Source organism: Gavia stellata, chromosome 29 (assembly GCF_030936135.1).
Source record: "Gavia stellata isolate bGavSte3 chromosome 29, bGavSte3.hap2, whole genome shotgun sequence".
NCBI lineage: Eukaryota > Metazoa > Chordata > Aves > Gaviiformes > Gaviidae > Gavia > Gavia stellata.
In genome coordinates, this window is record NC_082622.1 from 7,723,154 (window position 1) to 7,747,881 (window position 24,728).

Consider the following 24,728-nt stretch of genomic DNA (forward strand, 5'->3'; position numbering starts at 1 on the left):
ATCTGAGCATCTCCTACACAGTCACGAATTTTTCCTCCCGATACTTCTGCAGGGAAGGGTTACACACCCCTGCTGCATAGGGCTTTGAAGTACTTAGGCTGTAGCAGCTTTTCAAAAGCTGTCTGAGTGGCACAGGAGCACCCATCCCGTCCCAAACGCGTGAGATTTATGATTAGCGTTTAGGTACTTCAGAAGGTCCTGCGGCTGGGGGAGCCAAGCAGACAGCAGAGGTGCAGAGCCAAAGATGATGAATGCTTGTCTGGTGCCTTTATATAACACCTTTCACCCTGGGTTTTATGGCTGGGGGACTTTTCCTACCATGACTGCTAGCTTTTAATAAAAATGACTGAAGAAAATTATGAAAAGAAGCATTACAAGTTTTAAATAAGCTTTCGCATGTAGATTGCCTTCCGCTATTGAAAGGAAAAGAAACTTTACTCCTTTCACAAGTATGCACAAACACACATGCTATTTATGAGAGAGGCAATAAGAAACTACTGTGTACCTTTTGATTTGGATTAAAAAACAACTAGCGTTTTTAATCTATTTATATAATATTCCTTTAGTGTTTTCCTTCTCAGAGTATTGCTCAATGTTGCAAGCGCTGCACGTAAAGGCTGTAGTTTGTAGCACTTTTATAGAAAATTAAACTCTTCATTTCTCTTAGCTTTGGAAAAAGCCTGTTTTTCAAAATCAAAACTTCTCGCCAAGTTGGATGTGTAAATAACCCTTTAAGCAGAAACTCAGCGTTGTGTCCTGGGACGGCTTCCTCTTACATCCTCCAGCCTGACTGCCCCACTGTGAACAAAATGGAGTTATATTGACACAATTAATCTTTCATTAGTTAGTGTGGTGTCAAAACATGCTTTTCCTAGCTTTCCTAAGGGCTTGTTTGCAGCTCAACCATTCATTTAGATATTTTCTGTCAGGGCTTGGCAAGGCTCGGTGCATACAGGAGACACTGCCCTGCGAGACCGGCTGTGCAGGAGCACTGGTCTCCGTTGTACGTGTCCGGCACGCATCTCCCAAGATTTGTGATTTTCACTAACGTTTGCTTATAACAAGAATGCAAATGCTTTTTCTTTTTGGGGACACTCCAGCCAGTTTTCTTCCAACCAGGAGAAAAAAATGCAGCGCAACTTGGACATTTGTTGCAGTACTAATAGCAAAAATATTTCCTGGGTCATTGTCCAATTTCTCATCCTTATTACCCAGAACTGCTGTGAGCAATTTGAATTGCAAGTGGCGAGCTGGGGATTGCAGTGCTGCTTTGCCAGAGTTAATGTTATGTTTCCATGTGTTTTCTTTCATAAATTTCAGCTCTGCCTCCCTTTGTTAGTGAGCAAGAGCAGCCCCCCCTTCCATGCACACACTCGGGACCCACTGTAGAGTTAGCACGGAGACTGGCATATGCTCCTCTCAGTTATTTATGTCGTTCCCGCTGCCGTAAATTTGAAGTTGTCCACATATCGGAGAAAGACTTGTAGTTTCAGGGGGGTTGAAATGAATTCTCTGTGTTCAGTAGGAGATGTTCTGTGCAACCCAGGGTGAAAGAGCATCTATTTTCTCCCTGCTGTGTGATTAGTTAATGTTGCAGATGACTGCGTGCTCCAGAATGGGGGAATTTTCTCATGTTGATTTCTTTTGTCCTAGACATCTTCAGTTATCTAAAAGCAAGCCAGTCCCAGGATAAGGACAGCAGCAGGTGATATAATGCGGAAACCAGGCCCTCAAAAAGGTGAGCAGTGATGCTTGGCACAGCCAAAGGCCCAGTAGTGAGCTGGTGCGGACTGAAGGACCGAACACAGCGCATTGGGAGGCTGGCAATGGGGTGGGAGTGTGGCGGACACGCTGCTTGCACGCTCAAAATGGAGTCGTTTGTTTCTCCAGCAGCGTGCAGATAAGGCTTCATCAATCCACCCCCAAGACGGGCAGAGGAAGAGTCCCTTGCCGGGTGCACCCCTGCAGCTTGTGGGGCAGTGTCAGGCGGCGAGGGTGCTCTGCGGAGCCCATGGCACGCGCCATCTGCTAGTGCTCCCAGCGTGAGGCAAACTGCTTCTCCACCGGCACAAGCCTCCCCCTTCTAATGAGGCATGAAACCAAAGACCAGCCTACCTTGTAGAGATGAAATCTGTTACGGACGCTTACCTCTCGCTGCCTGAGTCTCTCGTCCCGCTACATGCAGCGGCAACCGTGGTGCTCAGGGCGACTGCACACATGCTACCCGTGTCCTGCTTGCCCCAACAAAAAGGGTGAAGTCAAGCAGGCTGCCTGCAGCTGAGCTGCTCGGACTTCTTGTGCTTAACAAAAATATTGATTTCCTTTAGTGTTTTGCCATGCATGTGCGTTTGACTGGAGTGATCTCATCACATGCGCTTCAGAGGATGGGGGAAGGGAGAAGCATAGAGGATGGAGCATCCTCCACAGTTCTTTGTTCACATCTGCTGCACGCTCACAAGGTTTATTGCAGGAGATTTCTATGCTCGATTTCTCTCCTCCCTTTATTTTTTTTAAACGCCTCCTTTGCTTCTCTGGTGGTTCATCTTACAGAAGCATTATCCTCTTCCTAACACTGCTTGTCCTTTAATGAAGTGAAAACAAATGAAGGAAAGCAGGGAATGGGGAGAGCCTGCTGCGAGGCAGCTGGAGGGCTTGGTAATAAAAGAGGCAGGTTGATTAGTCAGCAGTGTGGCCGCGGACCGGGCTGGCTGAATTTAGCCTCGCACACAGCTTGTCCTCTCTGCCTCTTGGAGCAGGGTGCCTCCAGCCAGCACGGCTGTGTGACCTGTGCTGTGAATGCTGTGCCATAGGTTGCAAAAGCAACACCTGCCTCGTGCACACATGGGTTTCTGTCCTACTTACCTGCTTTTTTAATAATGCATTGAACTTTTCCTTTTTCTTTATTTGCCCACAGGAATTCTTGCATTTCTTTCCCTCTCTGCTGCTTTTGCAGCCCGCTTAATGAGGATTTTTGCATGTTAAAGGTTAACAATAAAATGCAACTTCACCTGCAGAGTGTGGCAAGAGGCTACTTCAGGAATGCTATTAGAGAGCTATCCTGCAACACTGAGAGGAGCAGTTACCCATCCTGGGGGGCTTTTTTGCTTCTGACTTAAATACTCTGTGTCCTTTTTTCTTGCTTTCTTAAGGACATGGCAGAATACTGTCCTACATGGGAATACATTTATAGGAAGGGTGCCCTTCCAGCTTTTTCATTTGTTTGTGTCTCTCCAAGGAGGTTCTTTGTCTGGTCCATGTCTAGTGATGCTGTGGCCACACTCCGTATGTCTCTCATGTTTGTTTAAGAGATAAAACCTATGTGCAGTCCTCCTGTCCATTGCATTGAAGATAATATGTCAGGAAGAGAAGATTGCAAAAATAATGGTCCAAAAGCAATTTCAGACATCTTAGGATCCACCAGGCCACTCTAGCAGCAGCTCATGGCCTGTCTCTTTCAGCTACTTGGCAGGAGATTTCAAAACTTTCTGTTTTCTTTTTTGTTCCTTTCACAAGGAACTGCTTTTCGTGGGGGCAAGGTGCGTTTCATAGAGCACTACCAAATTGTTATTTATGATAGCCCTAAAAATGCTTTGTAAAATAAATGAGCTGGACTGCAGCAGCACTCCCAGGGGTGTGTCAGTCAGGCAGCAGTGGGTGCAGGAGCTTGCTCAGGGCAAGCTCTGCCATGGCACGCTGCTCTGGCATCCCTCCGTTAGGCTGGAGGCAGCTGGAGGCAGGGATGAGCAACCCCCGCTTCTTGCTCTATCACTTTCCAGAGCTGTCTTGGGAACTTTTATTTTTTTGCAACTCTGAGGCCCAAAGCTGTTGTGAGCAAAGACAACTCAGATGAGATGTTCTTCAGAGCTGGTGCTACTTTGCGGTGCGCTCCTACGAGCTGCGCAGGACACGTGGTGGTAACCCAGTGTTGTGCATGGAAAGGGCAGTTGTGCAGACTTTGGGAGAAGTCCTCTCACCATCGCCAGAGAGGGTCGAGGCTGTTTGTGTGAGTATGGCCAGCTGCAATAACCTGGGGTTGATAAATCAGGAGCAATTCAGGCTCCGCTTGTCGGTGTACAAGATCCATGTGTGCTGTTCTTGGTGGCTTTCGCGTTTGTTCCTCTCAAGCCTTGCCACCTTTTTGCATAGTTAAAATGATGAAGCTCTAGCAGTTTGCTGCTTTTTACGTTATTGCTTGCCATTGTGGGAGAACACTAGTTGGTGAGGACTTGACAGAAACGAAGATGTAATGCAGGTACCTCGTGTCAGGTCTTCTCTTGAGCTGTGTGGAGGAAGGAAGCACACCCCATAGATTTAGACAAATCATCCATATTACCTGGGGTCATGACAGGGAGGTCACTCCTCTCCTCCAAGGTGCCTGTAAAGCAGGTGACATGTGCAGATAATGTTGAAGAGTCCATTAGCCGGCTTCCTTCACTGACACAAATGCTTTATTTCTTGTCTCAGCCATAGACTGGAAAGATGGTAAAAAGCACAAGTACAGCCGCCCGTCAGAGTCTCCCTCCCAGTACCAAGGTAAGAGAGCTCCCTTCTTCCATTTGTTTGTTGCTTTTTTTTTTCCCTAAAAGCTTTTTGAGTCGTTTGGATGTGGGAAACTGCAGCGTGCCAAATTAGTTCACCGATAAAAACTACTTTTGGACAGTCCTTGTGTGTTTAATTCTGACCACAGTCAAAAATGGCTGAGAAGACACCAGGGTAAGCACATAGCTGAGACAGCTGTGTGTTTAAATCAGGCAGGATCGAGCAGATCTGTTTCTTACTCCCCTACCGTGAGTGCCAAGGGGGTGACTCTGCCCATGTTTTCACATGTGTCCTGGGCATAAGGAGCCTCTGACTCCTCCATGAGCTCCTCTTCCACGTTCACAGCAGTGGCTAGCCCGGTCCTCATTGGAGACACATGGTGTGACCTGCACTCCCTCTTCCCCAGTGGCAGGAATTTGGCCCTTACCCCAGGCAGAGGCGATGCCAGCTGGCTTGGCAGAGCGCAGGGCGAGGGCTGGCAGTAGCGTCACAGGAGTCAGTCACTTCTCACTCCCTTTGGAGATGAGGTCTCCTGTGCTTGGGCAGGGCAGGCTGTGGCCCTGTGCACAGTGCCTGCAGATTGAGTTCATAAAACTGGCAGCTCCTGCTGTCTCTCAGGGGGGATATGCAGGCGACTTCCAACCTTAGGAAGTTTATGTAAGGCTTGTACAATTTAGTAAAAGATTTTAGGGCCCGTGTTTTACTTATAGAGTATAATGATGTCCTTATGTCCTTATATTCCCCATGTCCCTGTGTTAAGGTGATGTCCATACTTCCCACCAAGTACAGAGCACCAAGAAACTAACCAATTGCCTGAGTTAAGCCATTTCTAACAGGAAATGTGTTTGCCTTCTTGAAAGGCTCATCTGTGTTTCTTAGAGCCCCTGGAATAGCTGAAGTGGCTGCTGTGCTTCAGGGGCTTGGTTATCCCAGGCTCTGGGGTGAGACTTAGGGTGGTGGTTCTTGGGCACATTGGACTGTGGGCCACCATCAGCCCTTGCCGTTCTCTCTTGTGGCATCTTGCCTGTCCTTGTCTACCCTTATACTGAAGTACTGTGGATCACAGTTTGGGAAGGACTTTCTCCAAGGGGAGGAAGTTTATTAGCACCTTTGATAAAGTCCTGGGTCCTCTGTCACCCCATGCTGAACTCCACATGACATTATGGGACACTGTCACAGCTCATATGGCCCATGTATAGTCTGCTTTCAGGGTGCTGGGGGCTCCATTGCAGATTCCCCTCTGCTCCACACACTGCACCATTTGCAGATGTCAGAGGACAGGCTGTTTTTCAGTGGCAACGCCGACCTGAAATGAAGCTTTCTGTGAAATTCAGAAGCATGCTTTCCCATCAGCGCTCGTGGTAACCCAGCACACAAACCTCTGCACCTCACTGCATCCCAGGGCTTGCTGGCCTAGGGAGGAAATGCTGGAGATATGCTGATGTACACATGTCTGCTTGGCAAGCGCATGGTGTAGCAGTGGGGATCGGGGATCGCCTCCGTGCAAGAAACTGAGCAGCTCATCACTGCCCAAAGCTCAGATATGCAGTGAGGGGGGTGAAATTGCGGCAGCTTTCTGGCACAGAGCACCCCGTAGTCCAGGCTGAAAGGATTTCTGCTCATAGCTAATACTGAATTGGGACATCTCTGAGAAGAAGCAAAGCAGACAGCATCATGGTGTTTGAAACCTATTAGTTTTGGCTCACATAGTCTCGTGTTTCTTTTGAGCAAGACAATGAGTAAGTGGGATCATGTTATCGGTTGTATCTGTTACCAATGGAGAACATGCAGCCGGATTGATGGCTGAGCAAAGTGCCTGGAAATTATAATGGGTAGGACATGCAGGAGCTCTGCTGTAGCAGTGGGAGAGCTGACCCCTTGGGAGGCTGCGCCCAGACGTCGGGGAAGGACACCGTCGCCTTTGGATCTGCAAGCAGAGACAATAATCTGCTAATTTTCATACCAAGTTGGCTCAAACTGTGCTGCTTTCATGTGCTGCCTTGATGCTCGTTAGCAGACACACATATGGGCTGCAGACTTTAATGGGATGCCTTGATCTGAGTAGGGCACATTCTCCTTCACAGATGTGACCTGAAACGCACATGTATCGTTTCAGTTGGATTGATGACCCCTCGGGAGCTAAAATGCTAATGGAGCCCAAACCAGACTTTGGTTAAAGATATAAACAGAAGCTCCGTCTTCATTTAAATTCTGGGCAAAAGATCAACATTAAATGCAACATGATGAGAATCCAAACACAAGGGTGCAGAGTTGCATTGTTCACAACTGCTGTAGTTTGACCCCTTGGGTGTGTGGAGTGTTTTGTTTGTAGTAAATATTTTTGAAGGTTAAGACATCAGAGCCCAAATCTGACACTCTGCCTGCAAGTAATATCTCCCTTTTGGCACAAGCGCATGGTAAGGAGCTTTCCAAAGTCAAGCAAAAGTGATAGACAGTCACCCTAAGGCATTTTCACAGCCGAGTTACAGGCAGTCCTATAGGTTTACAATCCTTGGCTTTTGTTTAGCTCACAGATGTAATTACAAAAACGTGGTGTTTCTCATTAAGTGTCCTTCTCTCGTTTCTTCCTGTAAAGAAGATCTGATGTATGGTTTACGGAGGAACACGGTCTGTTCAAACGATGATCCTTCCAGTCTGTGAGAGTATGGTGTGCTGTGCAAGGGGCAGTGGGGGATGACAGAGAAGGCAGAGACCAGGCAAAACAGAGGGTGATTTTAGGGCTGGTAGGACATTTTGTATATTGTACTGGAAGCTGGGGGCAACAGCGGAGCAAGTGTTCCCCTTTGCTTTTCAGGGTGAGAGAGGATTTCAGTCCCTACAGTCAACTCTGTACTTGGACTCTCCTGCTCTATCACCATAAAATGGACACTTTAGGACTGGCTGAAGTGCTGTTTTTCCGTGAAGCAAAGTGATTCACTGGGAATCGGAGGAAAGCCACCAGGGTTTTTTGACCAACACTCAGAAAACATTCTCCAGTGTTACCTGCCCAGGCCAGATAAGAAACAAGCATCTTGCAGACTGAAACGTCCTGTCCCTCTACAGTAAGGCATCCAATTTATTATTATGAATAAGAATATTGAGAGTCTATAAAATACAACATAGTTGGTCTGTGCTAACAAGAAAAATAAGCAAAATATTCTCAGTGTTTCCCTCTGGCCATATAACCTTGGTACACAATGAGCCTGTAAAATGACATCAGCCAGCACTGGGCAGCTTTGGCATCCTGGCTGACATCACGCCTGGTGTGGAGGCGCCAGAGCAGATCTGTTTGAAGCTGAGCGTTGTAAGTGAGTGGGGATCAGTATGGCAAGGAGGATTTGGGTATGGTCCAGAGGAGCTAAGGTTGAGAGGACGAAGTATGGTGTATCCATCTTCAACCATACGCGCTCTTTCTCAAGTACAGAGCTCAAGGCTTGTTCTGTGCTCCTCAATTCAAAAAGCCCTAAGTGCCTCCTGCTTTTTTCTGTTTTATTGACAGCTCTCCCTTTGTTGTAAAAAAACCCCCAACTTTTGTGTTATGCCATTTTCTTCCGATTCTTCCTGCAGTTTTTAGGTTGGAGCCAATCATATTTGGTTAAGTTTAAGTGTACTTTGACATTCCTGCTTGAAAAGCATTGTATCGTGAGCTACATACTGTTACTGAATTCATTTAAAACCATTCCCTACATTCTGTGCAGGGATTCCTCCCATGCTAAGGCAACGGTGGCAGCCTCCAATTTCAGTACGCAGTTTCTGTCCTGGTTTGGCAGTAACCTTGAAAAAGAAGCGCAGTCTTTAATTGTCCTTGTCATGCCATCTTTACATAAAGAAATGGCCAATAGTGAACAGAGAAGGAAGGAAGGCTTAACTCTGCTGTATTGGCTCGGTCTTTTCTTAGAGTTTCTTAGAGTCTTTCTGCTGCTTCTGCTTTTCTTTGCAAAATAAGTCACGAGAACCATGAGTCGTGAGTAGCTGCAGTTCTAGTGTTGTGTGTGTGTCTTCATATGGTGGTTGGGTCCCAACAGGCTCTAGAATTAATCTCAAATGAGTTCCATGTCCAAACACTATTTTTAGAGGCACGCACTGTCTCAGAAATTTACTGCTCCTGCTGGGATTGTGCAGCGTTGATCTCGACTGTGGCGTGAGCTGCTGCAGGGAGCAGAACAGCCTCACTTGGAGCCTCACGGAGGGAGTGAAAAGTGGAAGGATTAAAACCATGGCTACTTTTCATATCGAGGGATTGAAACCAGCTGAGGGGAGAGTAAGTTTCTTTTTTAAAATAAAATTGTCAAGCGCAGCTGATCCTTTTCAAGATGCTTGCTCATGCCCTGGGGCTGAGGCTTGCACTCCTCGCCTTGGTGCTGTCATCACGGGTGTCCTCTGTGCTCCATGGATAAGGGCTCTGAAGGGCCACCCCAGTTTGAGATGAGCCCAGATCAGCAACCAGAGTTAAGAGGTGGGATGCAGCAAGGCATTTCCATGCCGGGAGTGCCTGGGTTTGCTTTGGCTGGGTATTTATTACACATTATTCATACAAAGAGTTTCATCGACATAACTAAGTGTAAAATCGTATCTTCAATTAAAGCAAAAGAATTTTGGTTTTGTGAGAGCATCATTGCAGTGAATCACTAAATTTCTTCATTCACCCCGGTGTGATACTGTTGACTGAAAAGAAAATGCATGCCAATGGATGGAAACGCGTACTCTGAAGAATGGAGAGCTGCTGTCAGAGTCTGTAAACAGAAATATATTCAGCCAGTGTGGCAGTAAAACTGTATTTTTTTTCTGTTCATTTCCACTATATTTAACAGTGTGCTAGTCATCTGCATGGGAGGTGGCAAGAAAGCAGCGTTTCTTTTATTTATTTGAAGCTAGTAGATTATCGAGCCCTTAAGGCTTCTCTGTGCACGTGAGGCAGAACTAAAGTAATGTGTGCTGACCTTAATGCCTGAATTTTTAGAGGTGTGGTGTGTGCTGCAGTAGCTAAAATGGCTCTTAATGTAGCTTTTGTTTTGAAAATAGACTGATTAAAAACTTGACGTGAATAGGGGAAGCGGTAGCTGACTCTTTAATTGTGCTGCCACCAATGCTCTTGAAATGACTTGAAAACAGCAGTCTCCCGGGAGCCATTCAGATGAATACAAGCTAATGTCATGCTGGAAGGATCCTTTCCCAGCTGCTCGGTTTAAATGGCAGAAGTCATGATTTGCTCGGATCATGAGAGCTTTTAATTCCTCATTTAATAACAGGTTTCCCTGGACGGCATATTGCTTTTACCCTTCCTGCTGTACATGGGAAAGGTGCAGGCAAGGATAAAATGCACTTCCCCCAGCAGCAGCACTGAGTGGAAGGGGCTTTGGTGTTGGGTGTGAGCCGCTCTGTTCAGTAAATCCCTGTTTGGAGGATCCCTGCTTCCATCCTGCCCAAGTTATGGACGCCATGTCCACTTCAGGAAATTAATTGCTGACCTGTCTGCTAATTGCTGGGGATGGGCTGATACCTGCTCCGAGGTGCTGGCTTGTGGGACAGGCTGTGTGTGTGCTGGACTGGGGGAACCGTAAAGTCAGCACAGGGCAAAGTTTCCTATTGATTTGGGCTGCTTTTAGCCTGTAGTGGCTGTTCTTAATCCCCAGCCTGAGCAATGTGTTTAACGAATGGTTTTTAAGGGGTAGTTGTCTGGGAAGATTCCATGGATTCCCATCTGTGCTGGGTATTTTATATTAAGTTGCAGGTTGTTATCCTTCACTTTTTGCAGACCCTCCTCAGCAGCACAGAGGCAGTAAGATGCCGTAGGCAGCACTATGCTTTGTTCTGCCTGTCAGCTGCAGTTGTAAATCTTCTGTGGTCACAAACATCAGAGGATCTTGATGAAAACGTGTTGCCTGTGAGCACCTCCTCTGTGAGAAGTGGAGAACAGCCGGCGCTGGGAGTCCAGCCATCTCTTTTTCTGAGATTTTTGCTCATCAGTTACTATTTGAATCCTTTTCTTGTCTCTTCTCAGGTCACTTCACCTGGGATAAATACCTGAAAGAGACATGTGCCATTCCAGCTCCTGCCCATTGCTTCAAGCAGGTAAGAGGGTGAATGAAAACAAGAATGGCCAAGGGCGATGGCCCATTGGTGACCCAGGAATTCTGTGCCTGGAATAGGCCCCTATTTTGGGGCAAGGAAGACACTTAAGGATATTGGAGACTTAATAGAAATCTAAGTTTGCTGAAGCAAAGATAAAAAAGATACATTCAGGCACTGCAAATGTTAGAGTAGTGCAGAAGACTTAACTCTCAGATGTGCACAAATGGGAACACGAGAACGTTTTTTCTCTCTGCTGAGCACAGTCTTGGAGAAAATGTTCTGAGTAGGCTGTGATGCAGGTTTTGGTGGATCCTGTGCAGCAAGGAGATTTTCTTCAGAATTCACCAGGTCTTTGTGAATTGAATGTCACCCCCCCAGGCATTGGGTACTTGAGCACAGAGGTGATAATGTTGAGTACAGGGGATACAGGAGTGAATTGGCATGGCACCCCTGGGTCCGGACAGAGGGGCAGCAACACAGAGGAGTATCTGTTTTGGTCTTGGGTCAGGTGGGTGATTCTCCTGAGAAGAGGGCTAAGAGACAAGGGCCAGTCATCTAGATGATGCAGTACCGAAAGATCGTGGTCTGGGTTATAGATCTGCCAGGGCTCACCAAACTTTCTTTGCTGCTTTGTGGTGTCTGCTCCCATGCTGTGCTTGGAGGTTGCTGTCAGTCTTCAGCAGAATCAGTTCTGATGCTCTTAGGGCTTAAGCTTTGTGACTGGGGTGGTGTATATATTGGAAATCCTGTCTCTAACTGCATCTTTATTCTTTTCTTTGTAGTCATACACTCCACCTGCAAATGAATTCAAGATCAGTATGAAATTAGAAGCCCAGGACCCCAGGAACACCACCTCCACTTGCATTGCCACGGTGGTGGGTCTGACAGGCGCACGCCTCCGCCTGCGCCTCGATGGCAGCGATAACAAGAATGACTTCTGGCGGCTGGTGGACTCTGCTGAAATCCAGCCCATAGGAAACTGTGAGAAGAATGGAGGGATGCTGCAACCTCCACTGGGTGAGCTGAAGTTCAACTGTCCAGCAAGCACCTACTACCTACCTATCTGTGGGGAAAACTGTGGGGTTTTTTTATATTTCTGTGCCTGGGACAGAGACCCATGGACTGCCCCTGCCTACCACTGTGATATATACCAGCCCAGTTAGCTTGGGCTGTTAAACAGATGTATCCCACACCAGGTCTGTATTTCCACATCGACATCGTGGCATGGATAGGGAGATGCTTTAGAGTGTAGATGAAAGAGCTCTTTGCACCTCGGTGTGCTGCTTGCACTCTTTGCAGCTCAAGCTCAGAATTAGCACGTGCTAACCATGCTCTCACATCTTCTGAAATTCTCCCTGTGTACCCCAAAGGAAAAACACATTTTCCACCCACTCATGTGAAAGAATGCCAGAGCCACTCCGTTTCCCAGAGGACGCACAGGCAATCAAGGGGCACCCCAAAGTCCTGGTGACGCAGGGGTATGGGCGGTAGCATTGAAGGCAGAGCAACTGTGATGGCCTTTCCTGGGTGATTGTCTGTACAAGGACAGAACGAATCCAGGTTCTTTTTTTCTGGGAGACACCACACAGTCACACAGGCACTGTTGGCCCATAGCTGTAGCAATGGCTTGATCTCTGGCCATTGCCCTTTGCTTTAGGCTTCTGATCCTGCTTGCAAGAGCTGTCATCTCAAAGGTGTGCTTGACATGCAACGGTTGCCATCTGTCAGTGCTTTCCCCTGCACTCCGCCTTCGAGCCAAGCACGGTACTGGTGTCTGGGTGGAGGTGCTGTGCTGGGGATCTGTAAATCTTGATGTAGAGAATAACCAAGAGAGCAATTAAGGCTGGGGCATCTGCTGTATCATTGCTAATCCTGACACTGTGATTTCAAAAACATTTGAATTTTCATTCGTGCTGTCTAAGAGTATTTGTGCCCAAGTGTCTTTGGGGCAATAGCAGGTTAGCTGGAGACCATCTGATGGGGAAACATAATGTCTGAAAAGATTCCCAGTGATTTAAGTCCTGTCTCATGTGAAGGGATGCTTGCGATATTTCATCTGTTTATTTATTTAATTTTGCTTGGCTACAGCTTTATAAATAACCTAGATAGTCCAACACTTCTTCCAGTCTTGTCTTCAGTTAAACACACATCTTTTTATCTTTTTTTTTTGACACTGGACAAATGATGAGCTGATTTGCTGGTTCTTTCCTGATTAAGCAGCAAGATTAACCTCTTTTTGCATTCTGCTGCCCATTATTTTTGAAGTGTCTTCATAAATCTCTCTCTCAAATAGCACATCCTCAAATAATATCAAGCTGATCTATAGTGATGTAAGAAACCTTCAATAGGATACCTTGAGTTAGGAATATTTTTACTCGTGTTTTTTTCCTGGAGCACCATTTGTGAGCTTTGGTGGAAGTACAGTCTAAATTGCAATGGGACGCTTGGGACTGACCTTTCTGAAGAAGGAAGAAACATCAGCAGGTGCATGTTTTGGCACATCACACCACACAAAGCTGTGTGTATGCAAGTCTAATTATACCCTTTCCCTTCATAATTGTTACAGACAAAACCTGCTGCAGCTATTAACATTAGAGCTGCCAGTTTTTATCTTACTTTCATGCATGCTGCTGTCCATTTGCAGACATCTCTTTGAAACCCTGGTCCCAGGGTGCAGCTCACAGCTCCGGTGCAGCCTGCCCAGGAGGCATGGGTACCTGTCCTCGCTGGCAGAGATGGGTTCCTCCTGTGCCTTGTCTGGGTTTTGCCAGCAGATGGCAATAAATGTAATCGAGTTGCAGAGCAAAACTCATTTCTGACAGTGCCAGAGGAGAGGGTTCGTAGTCTGGAAGAAGTCTCTGAGCCCAGCTCTGATCTGTATTGGCTGCTTAACCTTGGGCCAGACAAGAGTGATTCTCTTGCACCCCGCATAAAGACAGGTAACAAAAAGCTAGCTCTGCAGTTGTCCTTTTCTGCCTGCAGAGTGCAAGAGTCCAGAAAACACGACAAGGATTTTCTGTGCTCCTTGTAGCATTTTCCGTTTGTAGACATCTGCTGCTGCTCCCCTTCTTTACGTAGATAATTCACATCAAAGGTTATCTTTGCCCCTCTGGGAGTTTAGCTCTCCCACCCCCTGAGGTTTGTGACTAGCTTGTTCAGTTTCTAGGCTGCTTTGACGAAGTTGGAGGGCTGGCAGGGTGGCGTGTACTGAGCTGGTTGAGTACTGGCATTTCGGCCCTGGCAAAACTTTGCCATATTAATCATCATGGGATGCTCTCCATCTAGGTGCAGTCCCAGGGTTACCTTCAAAACACCGCAGACACAGAAAGTGCAGTGCTGTGTTCAGCTGAGCAGCAGAAATTGCCTGTACAGGAAGATGCACATTTAGCAAAGATGGTGTTTTGTGATATCTGGAGTCTTTTGTCAGTTGTGCAGTCGTATGCAGTGACTCAGAGCGTGTGAATTTGCTTTTTTCTTCCCATAAGCCTTTCCTGTTATTTCTCTACTTTTTTTCACAGAAGATGTGGAGCCAAAACCTGCCATCCTTTCCTGTAATGGTTAAATCAGTTTTCCAGCCAAGTCACAGCCTCTTTATTTCTTCAGGTTAGCTTGCCTGCAGCTCACTCTAAAAGGTGGAGGAGGCCACCCAGAAGCTGAGATTCCCTATTGAGGAAGAAATTTCATAGCCTGAGTGTGCACTTGCTGATTCATGTCTCCCCTTTAGCAGGACCACTGAAGCTGCCAGCATTAGCGCTGCACAAAGTGCTCTGCCTGTATGGTCAAATGTACAGACTTTTGTTATGATAAGTGAATAGTGCAGTCAAACATCCATTTCCAGATGTTCCTTTTCAACAACATAATGTTTTGCGTTCAGAGTATCTGGAAAAGGTCAAACCTGACTCTCCAGCGTGAGGAGGAGGGTGGAGTGGGATCACAATGTGTGCCTGCTGCAAAGTTTCCATCACAGCGGGCATGTGCTGCCGGATCCAGTGGCCCCACACAGGCTTAAAGTCTCCATCTCTGCTTCCTTCTCTGCAGGCTTTCGGCTGAATGCCTCCTCTTGGCCCATGTTCCTTCTGAAGACTTTGAATGGAGCAGAGATGGCTCCTGTCCGGATTTTTCACAAGGTATTTTACTGCACTCTTTGTGAAGACATCCTTCTGGCGTGTCCTCTTTACTGCAGAGCACCAAAATCACAGCTGGTGTCTCGTGTGAGATCTGCTGATCCCAGAGGAGATGAACATTGCCCAGCTTTGCCATGGTGCTGCTTCTCTAGGACAGATCCATATCCTCTGCTGCTGTGTTGTAGCAGTGTCGAGATGCAGACAGAGGTCTACTAAGAAAGTGGCTTGGATTTCAATGCTTGGGCTTGGGAGATGTGCTTGTTTTTCACTTGGGCTGCAGGTGCTACTCAAAGTCAGGAATGCAATATATGAAAGTCAGCACCTCTCTGAAACTTTTTAATGTTACCAGAGCTTGCAAGGAGTGCAAATATTGCTGTGAGGCAACACTGCAAGTATGATTTTGTAGTTTGTATTCTCATACCCTTAGTGAAGTCAGAGAGACAGAAGCCAGTCTAGAGGTGTGTGCTGTGGTATGGAATGGTTGGTGTGGCTTTAGTGTATCTCAAGTAGAAAAGCCTAGGAAGAGTAAGCCCCAGATAAAGATGGATGGCAGACCTCTCTCATCTCTAGCAAAGCTGAAGGTGGGGGAAGAACGATGGAGAGAGACTGTCATATCTCAGGTTTTCCTGCTCAGAGATAACAAGATGAGAGTATCCCACAGAGGCTTTTTTCTTTGGAGCTTTATTTTCTGCCTGTGTTGCATGACAGACTTGTCGCAGGGTGCAGTGTTAATGTAGTGCTGTCTGGATGTGGTCCAGCAGCCGGGTGATGGCAGAGAAGTCAGTAGCAGACTTCATTGCCTCTTGACTTAAAGGGCATGTGGTTGCGTAGCTAGGCCAGTGCGTGCACACCTAATTGGGGTTCAAATCCAGCCCCTAGCTCCCTTCTTCATCTGCTTGTGGAGGTGAGTTTGCTGATGGAGGGGACAGCTCTAGTCTAGGGAGGCACTGGCATATCCTCTTTGAGCACATTTTCAACTTCTCCTTGTAGGAACCACCATCTCCATCCCAAAACTTCTTCAAGACAGGTATGAAGCTGGAGGCAGTGGACAGGAAGAACCCTCACTTCATCTGCCCGGCCACCATTGGGGAGGTGAGAGGTTCTGAGGTCCTCATAACATTTGATGGCTGGAGAGGTGCCTTCGATTACTGGTGCCGATATGATTCCCGGGACATCTTTCCCGTAGGCTGGTGCTCGCTGACTGGAGATAATCTGCAGCCCCCTGGAACAAAAGGTAAGGCCCACGTTGTTGCTTAGCTGTCTTCCTCTTCCACTCAGCTCTCAAAGACCAGCAATACAGGCAGAGGCTAGCAGCAAGGACATCTGGGTGCCCTGTCTGGTTTTCTTACTGCTGTTTCATGCGTGGTAAAGGTAGAGATGATTATACATATGAGCAGTGTAACAGCCTGGCGTCAAGGTGCTAAGGAACAGCCATCCGTAAAGATGGGCAGGATGACAGCTCTCTGGAGGGATGATGGTGCTGTACAACGTTGCTGAGGTTTGCTCCTCCTCAGGAATTTCTTTGGAGTCTTTCCTGCATCTCTGGAATGCATTCCTAGTGACTTTTTCACAGCAGGACTGGGCTATTTGTGGCTATAATAAGGGAATAATGAGAACTACTAAGTTGCAGGACTGCGCCTGTTTGTGCTTCTGACAGTTATCTTGCTCTGCCTTATGCTGTGATCTCTGCTGTGAACATGGAAAAAGCAGGTCTGAATCAGGTCGTACCTGCCTTGTTCCTTGAGCCATGATTGTTGGTTAGGAATGGTATTGGGGAACTTGCTGCCTTGCAAAGGTCCGAGCATTGGCTGTTAAGATTTTCAGATGTGTCTCTAGCATGCTAGCATTCCAGTTGTGTTTAGGACCAGGGGAGCTGTCATTGTCCTCATGCATGGCCCTCTGGCATTTGCTGGCTGGCAAGTCCAGCACGTGCCTGTCAATGAAATGAGAAGCAGGATAGCAACCTCTCTATCAGGGCAGAAGGATTACTTAGGAGAGGCATTTCTCTGATGAGACTGTTCTTCTTGAAAATCCAGGGTCAGCTTGTGCTAACCCGTGAGGCTGCTGCTTTCTTGCCATCCCTTGATGTGAGACATTTCTGTACCCTATGCTGCAAGGTTGGTGTTGGGGTGGATTGCCTGAGGTGGTCTCGCATGGCCTGTGTGCAAGCCAAGCTGTGGGCTCCCCTCGGGTAGAGATGAATCCTGTTATGGTTGGGAACTGAAAGTCACTGTTGCTGTTTATCTTGGATTTCTGCATTCGGCCTTGATGTGCATCCCTTGCTTCCTGCTATTTGTTTGCGTCCTGCCCGCTGCCGCCCTGCAGGCTCTGCAGAGCTGCTGGGGACCTCCCAGCTGGTGATTGACCTCTCCAGCAGTGCCCTGGAGTCAGGGGCTCTTGCCCGGTGTCTCCGAGGTGCTTCTGAGGTACTGCACGAGTGGCTAAAAACATGTTTGTGTTGTTTGGGAGCTTTCCTGGCAGTAAACTGGGGTTTCAGGAGCAAGGTGGAAGCCACCTTCCCAGGAGAAATGTGAAGCCCCATCTGACCCATGGTGCCTGGTGCAGGCAGATCTGTTCCTCTCCAGCCTCCCTGTGCCAGGGGCTGAAGCTGTGAGCGAGCAGAGCATCCAGAAGTAATGCCCCATCACGGGGGCGACACTGTGGTAATTTGGAGCCATCTTGAGAAGCTTTTGCTTCCCCACTTGGCAGGCAGCAGTAACAGGCTCTCCCTCTTGCATTGGCTCCGTTGGCAGCGACTCTGCAGTTCCCGCTCGGGTACAAAAAAAGTGAAACCCAAAAGTCACATCTCCCCCCTCCAAGGCAGAGGTAGCCCTTGCTCTCAGGCAGATTTCTGCTCTCTTTGCTGTGTTTTTCAAGTACTGGAGCAAGAGCGGGGGTTGGCAGAGGTTGCACAAGCCATGCAAAAATGCCGTGGAGTCGGGATCAGCCTTGTCTTTTGTGGTATTTTACTTTCCTCTCTGTGGCTACCCCCTCCCTTTCCTGCCCCAGACTTTCCAATTTCCACTTCGTGGGATTAAACCAAAAGAAGGGAGTGCTGGGAACTTTCCTCATCTGTAATTAAATTCCTCCCTTCTTCCTTTACTCCTCAGCCCTGCTTTGGAGGAGGGTTGAGCACACTCCTCCAGGACATGAGAGTGCTGCTCTTGGCAAGGTTGAGGATGCTTCACCACAGAGGGATCCCCCTTCCCTTCAGGTCCAATAACGCTTCCCTCTGTGCCAGCCTGGAGCCTGCAGGACCACGCGGTGGAGTCGGGGAGGTTCCCTTTCCTGGTGGGAATTCCCCTTAAATCAGGGAGAGGTGCAGGAGGTCAGTGCTAACCGTGGTTATACCAGGCTCTGCTCACATACCGGACTGACTGTTTTGTCCGGAGCTGATGTGTACGGGCAGGGTGAAATGCTTGGGGGAGCTGAGAAGTCCTGCAAAGAGTTAACTCCATCGAGACTGATGGCTTCCTGGGGCTGAGCGAAAAGAGGCCTTGTGAAATGAGCTCATGTTCAAGGGAAGCAGAAGTTCAAAGAGGCCAGGCATGTTTATTTAATGCTGGTAACTTAATCAGCTCTAATCTGTCCCTTCTGCTGGTTGCCAGCAGAGGTGGAAGAGTGCGGGGCTTCTCCCAGGCACATCCCCTCTCCGGCTCCAGGGCCTCCCACTCCCACCAGTGTTTGCTTAGCTGGGGCAGCTGGGCAGGGTGCTGGTGGAGCTGGGGCCCAGCCAGTCACACCGAGGGGAGCTTTCAGGAGGGCACGTGTGTGAAGAGAGGAAAGGGAGGTCAAACGGCGAGGAGGAACAGCTCTGCGCACCAGGTTGGTAATTACATCGCTGTCAGGATATGCTGTCTGTGCAGTGGCCTGCTGGGAGAGCTCTGCCACGGCCAGTGGCCAGATGGCTGCAGGCTCCCCAGCATCTCCTGGAGCTCCTCTCTCGATGCAGCACAGCATGGAGCTGGGGAGTTCAAATAAACCCTCACTGCAGGGGAAACGTAACCCCAGGGGCGCCTATACATGCGGTCAGTTCTGATCCTCTCTGCTCCGCATCAGCCTGCGGGCTGGGGTTGGAGGTCGGCTCTGCTGGGCTTACAGAGCAAGGTGAAATGCGGCAGAGCTCGTCCTGTGCATCCTCAGCTACTCCACGCCAGCTTGGCAGTGGTCATGGAAGGCAGCGTCCCCGTGACCGTCCCAAAGGGAGGTGGGTTTCTGTGGGGATGCAGCAAGCTTCTTCCGGCTTCCCACCCATGCCAGCGGGGCACTCCCGGGGTTGTCTCTTGGGCAGGAATCCCCACTCCACTCCTCACATGTAGAGTACAGCATCTTGTATGTCTTTTCATGCCTCTTACACATGTACTCTTTTACCCTTAAACAAATATCCTGGGCTTTTAGGAGTGTGAGGTGAGGTGGACTTCCTATTAAACTCAGTGCTGGGTGGCAGCTTTGAGCTCTGCTCGAAGGGCAGCCTGTGCTAATGGTAGTAGTTTCTGCAGTTACCTTGCACAGGAGGTGCTCATGACTTGTGGGTTTACTTCAGAGTTCTAGAAATCACCTTTTTTTTTTGACTGTTTCCAGAAGAGCTGTTTGCACATTTGTTCTTACTGAGTAAAGCAGTCATCCTAGAGAAACACTGATAGAGAAATATTAATCTATCACAGCGCATATACATAAAACGGCTAAATTCAGGTTGCATGGGGCATCAAACCCAAACTTACTGCAAAGGTTTTGGACTTTCCTGTTGTATGGTGTGGTCAGAGTTTCAGAATTAGGGCAAAATATAGGAGAATGGTGTTTCCCCATCTTTAGATATTGCAGCACATGAAAGCAAGGCCAAAATACACTGTGTGCACATTACTAACATCATGGGTTTTTTCAACAGAAGACCCTGAAGGTGTGTTGGGTAGGGAAGGAATTATCCACATCTGCCAGGCCTGCGTGCTTTTCCGTTTGAGTCATGTTGTGACTCAACTGACATTGTAGGAGATACAGTGCAGGAGGTAGCTGATACTTCTCAAGCTAAGAGCCTCAAGGTTTAGATTAAGTTGTGACGCACATAAGCAGCGTACGAGTCTGTGCACTGTAGCAATGTTAGGTAGAAATGTAAATTGGGAGGAAAGCAGAGATTGAAGGAGTAAAATATGTAAGTCAGCTGTTGTGGGTTAGCCCCGGTGGGCAGCTGAACCCCCCAGCTGCTTGCTCACTCACCCAGCAGGATGGGACAGAGAATCAGAAGGGTAAAAGTGTGAAAACTGGTGGGTTGAGGTATAGACAGTTTAATAGGTAAAGCAAAAGCTGGATGCTCAAGGCAAAGCCAGGCATTTGTTCACTGCTTCCCATGAGCAGGCAGGTGCTCAGCCACCTCGAGAAAAGCAGGGCTCCATCACATGTAACGGTTACTTGGGAAGACAAACACTGTAACTCCGATGTCCCCCCTTCCTCTGTCTTTCCCCCAGCTTTTCTTGCTGAGCACGGTGTCATATGGTATGGAATAGGCCTTTGGGGAGTTGGGGTCAGCGGTCACGACTGTGCCCCCTTCCAGCTGCTTGTGCACCCCCAGCCTACATGCTGGCCAGGCACCATGAGAAACAGAGAAGACCTTGATGCTGTGCAAGCCTGGTTCACAATAGCTAAATCATGCATGTGTTATCAACACTGTTTTGGTCACAAATCCAAAACACAGCACCATACAAGCTATTATTAAAGAAAGTTAACTCTATCCCAGCCAAAACCAGTGCAGTACTTTTGAAAACCTTTTTGCATGCATTTTACTTCTTCTAAACTTCCTGCTCCTTGGGGAGTCTGAGAGCACCTCAAGCTTTCATGGCTCTTAAACAGGACTGAAACAATCCTGTTCTCAGGTCACTGACATAAGTGGAGCACGGGTTTGGAAATCTGCTTTGGAGAGTCCCTCTCCATTATAAGCAGTACAGAAAATCAATACTTAGGATCGACCTAAAGAATGAGGATTGTTGCTTATTTACTTTAAATCATGTCTGGGGAGAAAGAGAGTGAGAGGGACACATACACAAATGGAGGTGCCGCTGCTAAAGTTCAGGGCAAAATGGATTGAAGAGGGAAATACAAGACTGTGCTAAAAATCACGGAGAAGAAAGAAGAAAGAGGTAAGAGGCTGGTTAGTGATTGTAGTTTCTGGAGCCACCTGCCCTCAGTAGGGAGGTGGGATGAGGGAAATTCCCCGTCAACAGAGGCCTTGCAGAGAGGAGATGCATCTGCTTCTGTTATCCATGGGAAAATTGGGTTTTCACAACCGATCACAGACTAGAGGGAAGTTCAGTCCTTTGTAGTCAGGGAAACCCACTTTGGAAGAGCATCTGTGAGAAGTTATTTTCCCTTCTGAAGTGGTTTGTGGGGTGGAGCCCCTGAGGGAAGAGAAACCAAACTGGGGTCTTGTCAGGTACCTCTGTGAGGCGGCTTCCAGCTCTGAGCTCTTCACCCGAGGAGGTCATGCACCAAGGAGTCTATCTACGCCAGGTAAAGGGACACAGGCTGGGAAAAAGGGACTGAGCAGACGGGATCAGGGCTTTCTGCCTATACATGCTGATTGTGGGCACAAGAATCTTCGAGATTCTCTGCAAGGTCTAGGTCTTTACACCAGAAAGCATGTAGAACTCTTTTTTTTACATACTACCTTTAAATTTCAAAGAAATGCATGCTTTTTTCTGGGGTTTATGCTACAGTATCAGGAACTTTAGCTGTGGTTTGCCTCAAAAAGTGTGAGACGTTTACAGGACCCCTCAGGAGCCCTGCTTACAGCTGAGCACTGGTGGCTCTGTGCATGATCCCAACAGTACAGCAGCTGGAAGATGCTGTGGCAGGGGTAGTCTTCCTTGCAGCTCATTTTCCAGGTCCTGAGAAATCCAGATTTAATCCATGCCTGCTCTAGGACCTTACCCACACATACATGCATACACACATTTCTCCATTGTAATAGTGTCCCTTAAGTCTGGTCGCCCATGTTTAGTCCATCACTGCTGGAGGGCAGGGAAATACTCTAACCTTAAAAACCAGGATGCAGGGACACACGCGGCCTGCAGCAACCTGCCCACAGTCACAAGTATTGCCATCAAAGTCTGTAACTCAGAAGGTCCTTAAGCCATTCCTCCGTTTGGGCTATGCCTCCGGCTGATGCCGGGTTCCTCTGGAGTTCCCTGGTGGGTTCGTTACACCCTTTTCCACCCTTCTGGATCCTCTGTAACAGAGAGAGGGGTGATGCCATGCTGAGTGTGGGAGAGGGGCAGCAGTGAAAGTGTTAAGGCTGGGCGGGCAGAGCTGGAAGCAGCTCCAGGCTGGAATTTGGAGGAGGGGAGTTGCTGCCTTGGCACCAGCCCAGCTGGCAGAGAGGTCCTGCGCCCAGCCCGGTCGGGAGGGCTAATGCGGAGCACGTCCTCCTGGCCGCTGTGCCGAGGCTGACAGGGAGCTGCAGCGAGGGCACTGGAGACCCTGGTGCTCGGCGTGGTTAAAGAGCAGGCACTTGCCTTGACTGCCTTCACCCGGGTCTGCTGTGAGCTGTCAGCACACTGCTCCCTCTCCCTGGGCTTGGCTGCCTTGAGAGCTTTTCCCTCTGCTTGCAAAGCAAGCAAAAGTTAATAGTTTTAGATAGTTACCATAGGGATATGTTGAAGTGGAGCTCACATCCACTCCTGGACTCGCCGTCTGTTGCATGTGTTACGCAGCCTGCCCGTATTGCTGAAGAGACCGGAGCATGCCTGCAGGGCCTGGCCTGTCCCTGCCTGGGTGCTGTGCCAGGAGCAGTAACTCCAGGAGGTAACGGAGGCACAAAATACTGACCCTGGATAGAAGGTTCATGAAGTTCTTCATCTCTCGCCACTGTTGCTGCCATGTGATTTATTGGTTAAGTGCTTGGTGTCTTCAAATGAAGATGATGATCAGATGCTAGATTTTCTGCCCATGGGCAAAGGTAACGTGTATTTTATGACTTTTCTTTATTTTTGATGTTGCTTGGTTTCTCTTCCTCCTACGGGGTGAGAACACAGCGGTGGGTGGAGGTGCTTCATCAGGAGTAGCTGGCAGGGTAACACTCAGGTTGAGCTCCTGTGCTTTCCTGCTTGGAGGAGATGGAAAAATATTCATTACTGTCACTTCAGGACTGAGTTGGGATTTGGAGCTCATACATCAAGCTGGGTGACATACATTTGTGTCGGGGTGGCTGGATTTGGGACATAAGATCTAAGTCTTATGTACCGACAGCAGGAGAAGGTTACACAAAGAAGTTCAGCATTTTCTCTTTTATCTGCAAGTCTAATGCACGTGCAGCAGTCGTACCTCGGTGTTGCTGCCTTTGAGACTGCTATCAGAAGATCCCAGGAAAAACTCTTGAGCTGTTTGGAGCACAGAGACAAGGTGCTTAGTGGTAATCCTGGCTCTGCTCGGATGTGTGTCTTGGAATATGCATTGGCTTTGGAGGTCTGGGGCTTGGACAAGAGCAGCACTGCAGGAGGGTGTGCTGCTCCCCTGACCTCTTTGGAAGCTGACGGTGCCTGTGGTTCAGCAAACGGCAAATCTGTGGCTCAGTGGGAGTGGTGAACCTGGCATGTCAGAGACCTGATGTTACTGTGTGATGCCTTGGGGCTGGCAAGAGCCTCCGAGAAGAGGAGCTGACCTGGGAAAGGCAGAGTTTCCACTGTCCCCCAGCCTGTCCTTAATATCAGTGTCTACGCCTTCCTCCCAACTTGACTTTTCCTCATGTATTTTATTCTAAAATATTTTATCACCTGGAGAGCCTGGGTTGTATTCAGGATGCTTCCTTCCCTTTTCCACCCTGCTTCCTGGCCAAAAACAGGGTTTCAAAGTCTCAGGACATTACTGAGTCTTTTCAGGACATTTCTACAGGAGCATCGCTGCTGAAACCTTCCTCTCTTTGGGTGAATAGCGCTGGGGTCGCCACTCCATTTCTGCAAGATCTCTGACCAGTAACAACGCCTCTGCTGATGGGACGTGGTACAAGGCTGTGCATGGAGCTTGCGTAGGCTGGAGGTCTGAGTGCTTTCAGGATGGAGTTGGAAAACTCAAGGAGGAGCAGCAGTCCAGGACTTTTATTTCTGGGGGTCTAAAAGTGTCTGACTCAGGATGTCCTGAACTGCTGGTTACAAGCAGGGCTGGTGTCTCTGCCTAACCATCCTCTGCTGCCAGGTTTGGAAGCAGAGTTAAATAGGTCTGAAGTGTGCTCAGTGTAACAGCTTGTATATCTTTAGGAGAGCCACAGGGAGAGCACAGTTTCCCATCTAGATGAAGTGTTTTAAACACTTAGTACTAAGAAGCTTCGCATCGAGGATTTAGGGCTCCACGCCTAGTTTCTGCTTGTCACCAGGACACATATGCCAGCCGTTGGTGACAGGAGCTTGGTCCCTCCTAGGGCTGCCACTTCTGCTGTGGGCAAGTGCCAGAGAAACCAGAATCATCGACCAGACTTTTCTCACAAAGGTCTGTAAAGACTGCGCACGGTTAATGGGGTGGTTGTGACTGGAGCAGCGTATGCGCATATGGGAGAAATGGGCCCATTTTTGGTGGGATTTTTCACAGTGACTCTGTGGGAGCAAGAACATTGCCTCATCTTCTCATGACCTACTGGGTAGTTTCTTCATTTTTTTGTTTCCTCCCTGTTTTTTGGAGAGGGCAAGTAAATGCTGTTGAGCCCAGCTCTGACCCTGGCTTTGGTGAACAAGTATATGTTGCCACGGCATGCATTTTTATTGAATCTATGAACTTTGTACTGAACATACAGCCCCACTTGTTATAAAGATCGGACCTTTTGCGGCTTGTCACAGTTCTCCTCTTGATCTTTGGTATTTTTATAACTTCTGAACAGCTTTAAAAAAGAACAAAATGTGGAATAAACCACACCCACCCAGCAGTCTCCTTGTTCTTTGTGCACTGATATGTTGAAGGTGCTCTGCTAATATTTAACCAGGAAGCCAAAGCTAAAAAAAGAGCTTCAAAGAAGATCAG

General features: G+C 48.2%; 1 protein-coding gene across 1 annotated transcript in view; it reads left to right on the forward strand.

Moving 5' to 3' along the window:
* Positions 1-24,728, forward strand: part of SCMH1 (Scm polycomb group protein homolog 1) — a 64,426-nt gene that overhangs the window by 10,093 nt on the left and 29,605 nt on the right. Inside the window, exons 3-8 of the mRNA XM_009811712.2 lie at positions 1,654-1,738; positions 4,465-4,533; positions 10,541-10,611; positions 11,394-11,628; positions 14,650-14,738; positions 15,726-15,969. Of these exons, the coding sequence (XP_009810014.2) occupies positions 1,714-1,738; positions 4,465-4,533; positions 10,541-10,611; positions 11,394-11,628; positions 14,650-14,738; positions 15,726-15,969 (733 nt within the window). The 5' untranslated portion in view covers positions 1,654-1,713. The remainder of the gene's footprint in view (positions 1-1,653; positions 1,739-4,464; positions 4,534-10,540; positions 10,612-11,393; positions 11,629-14,649; positions 14,739-15,725; positions 15,970-24,728) is intronic.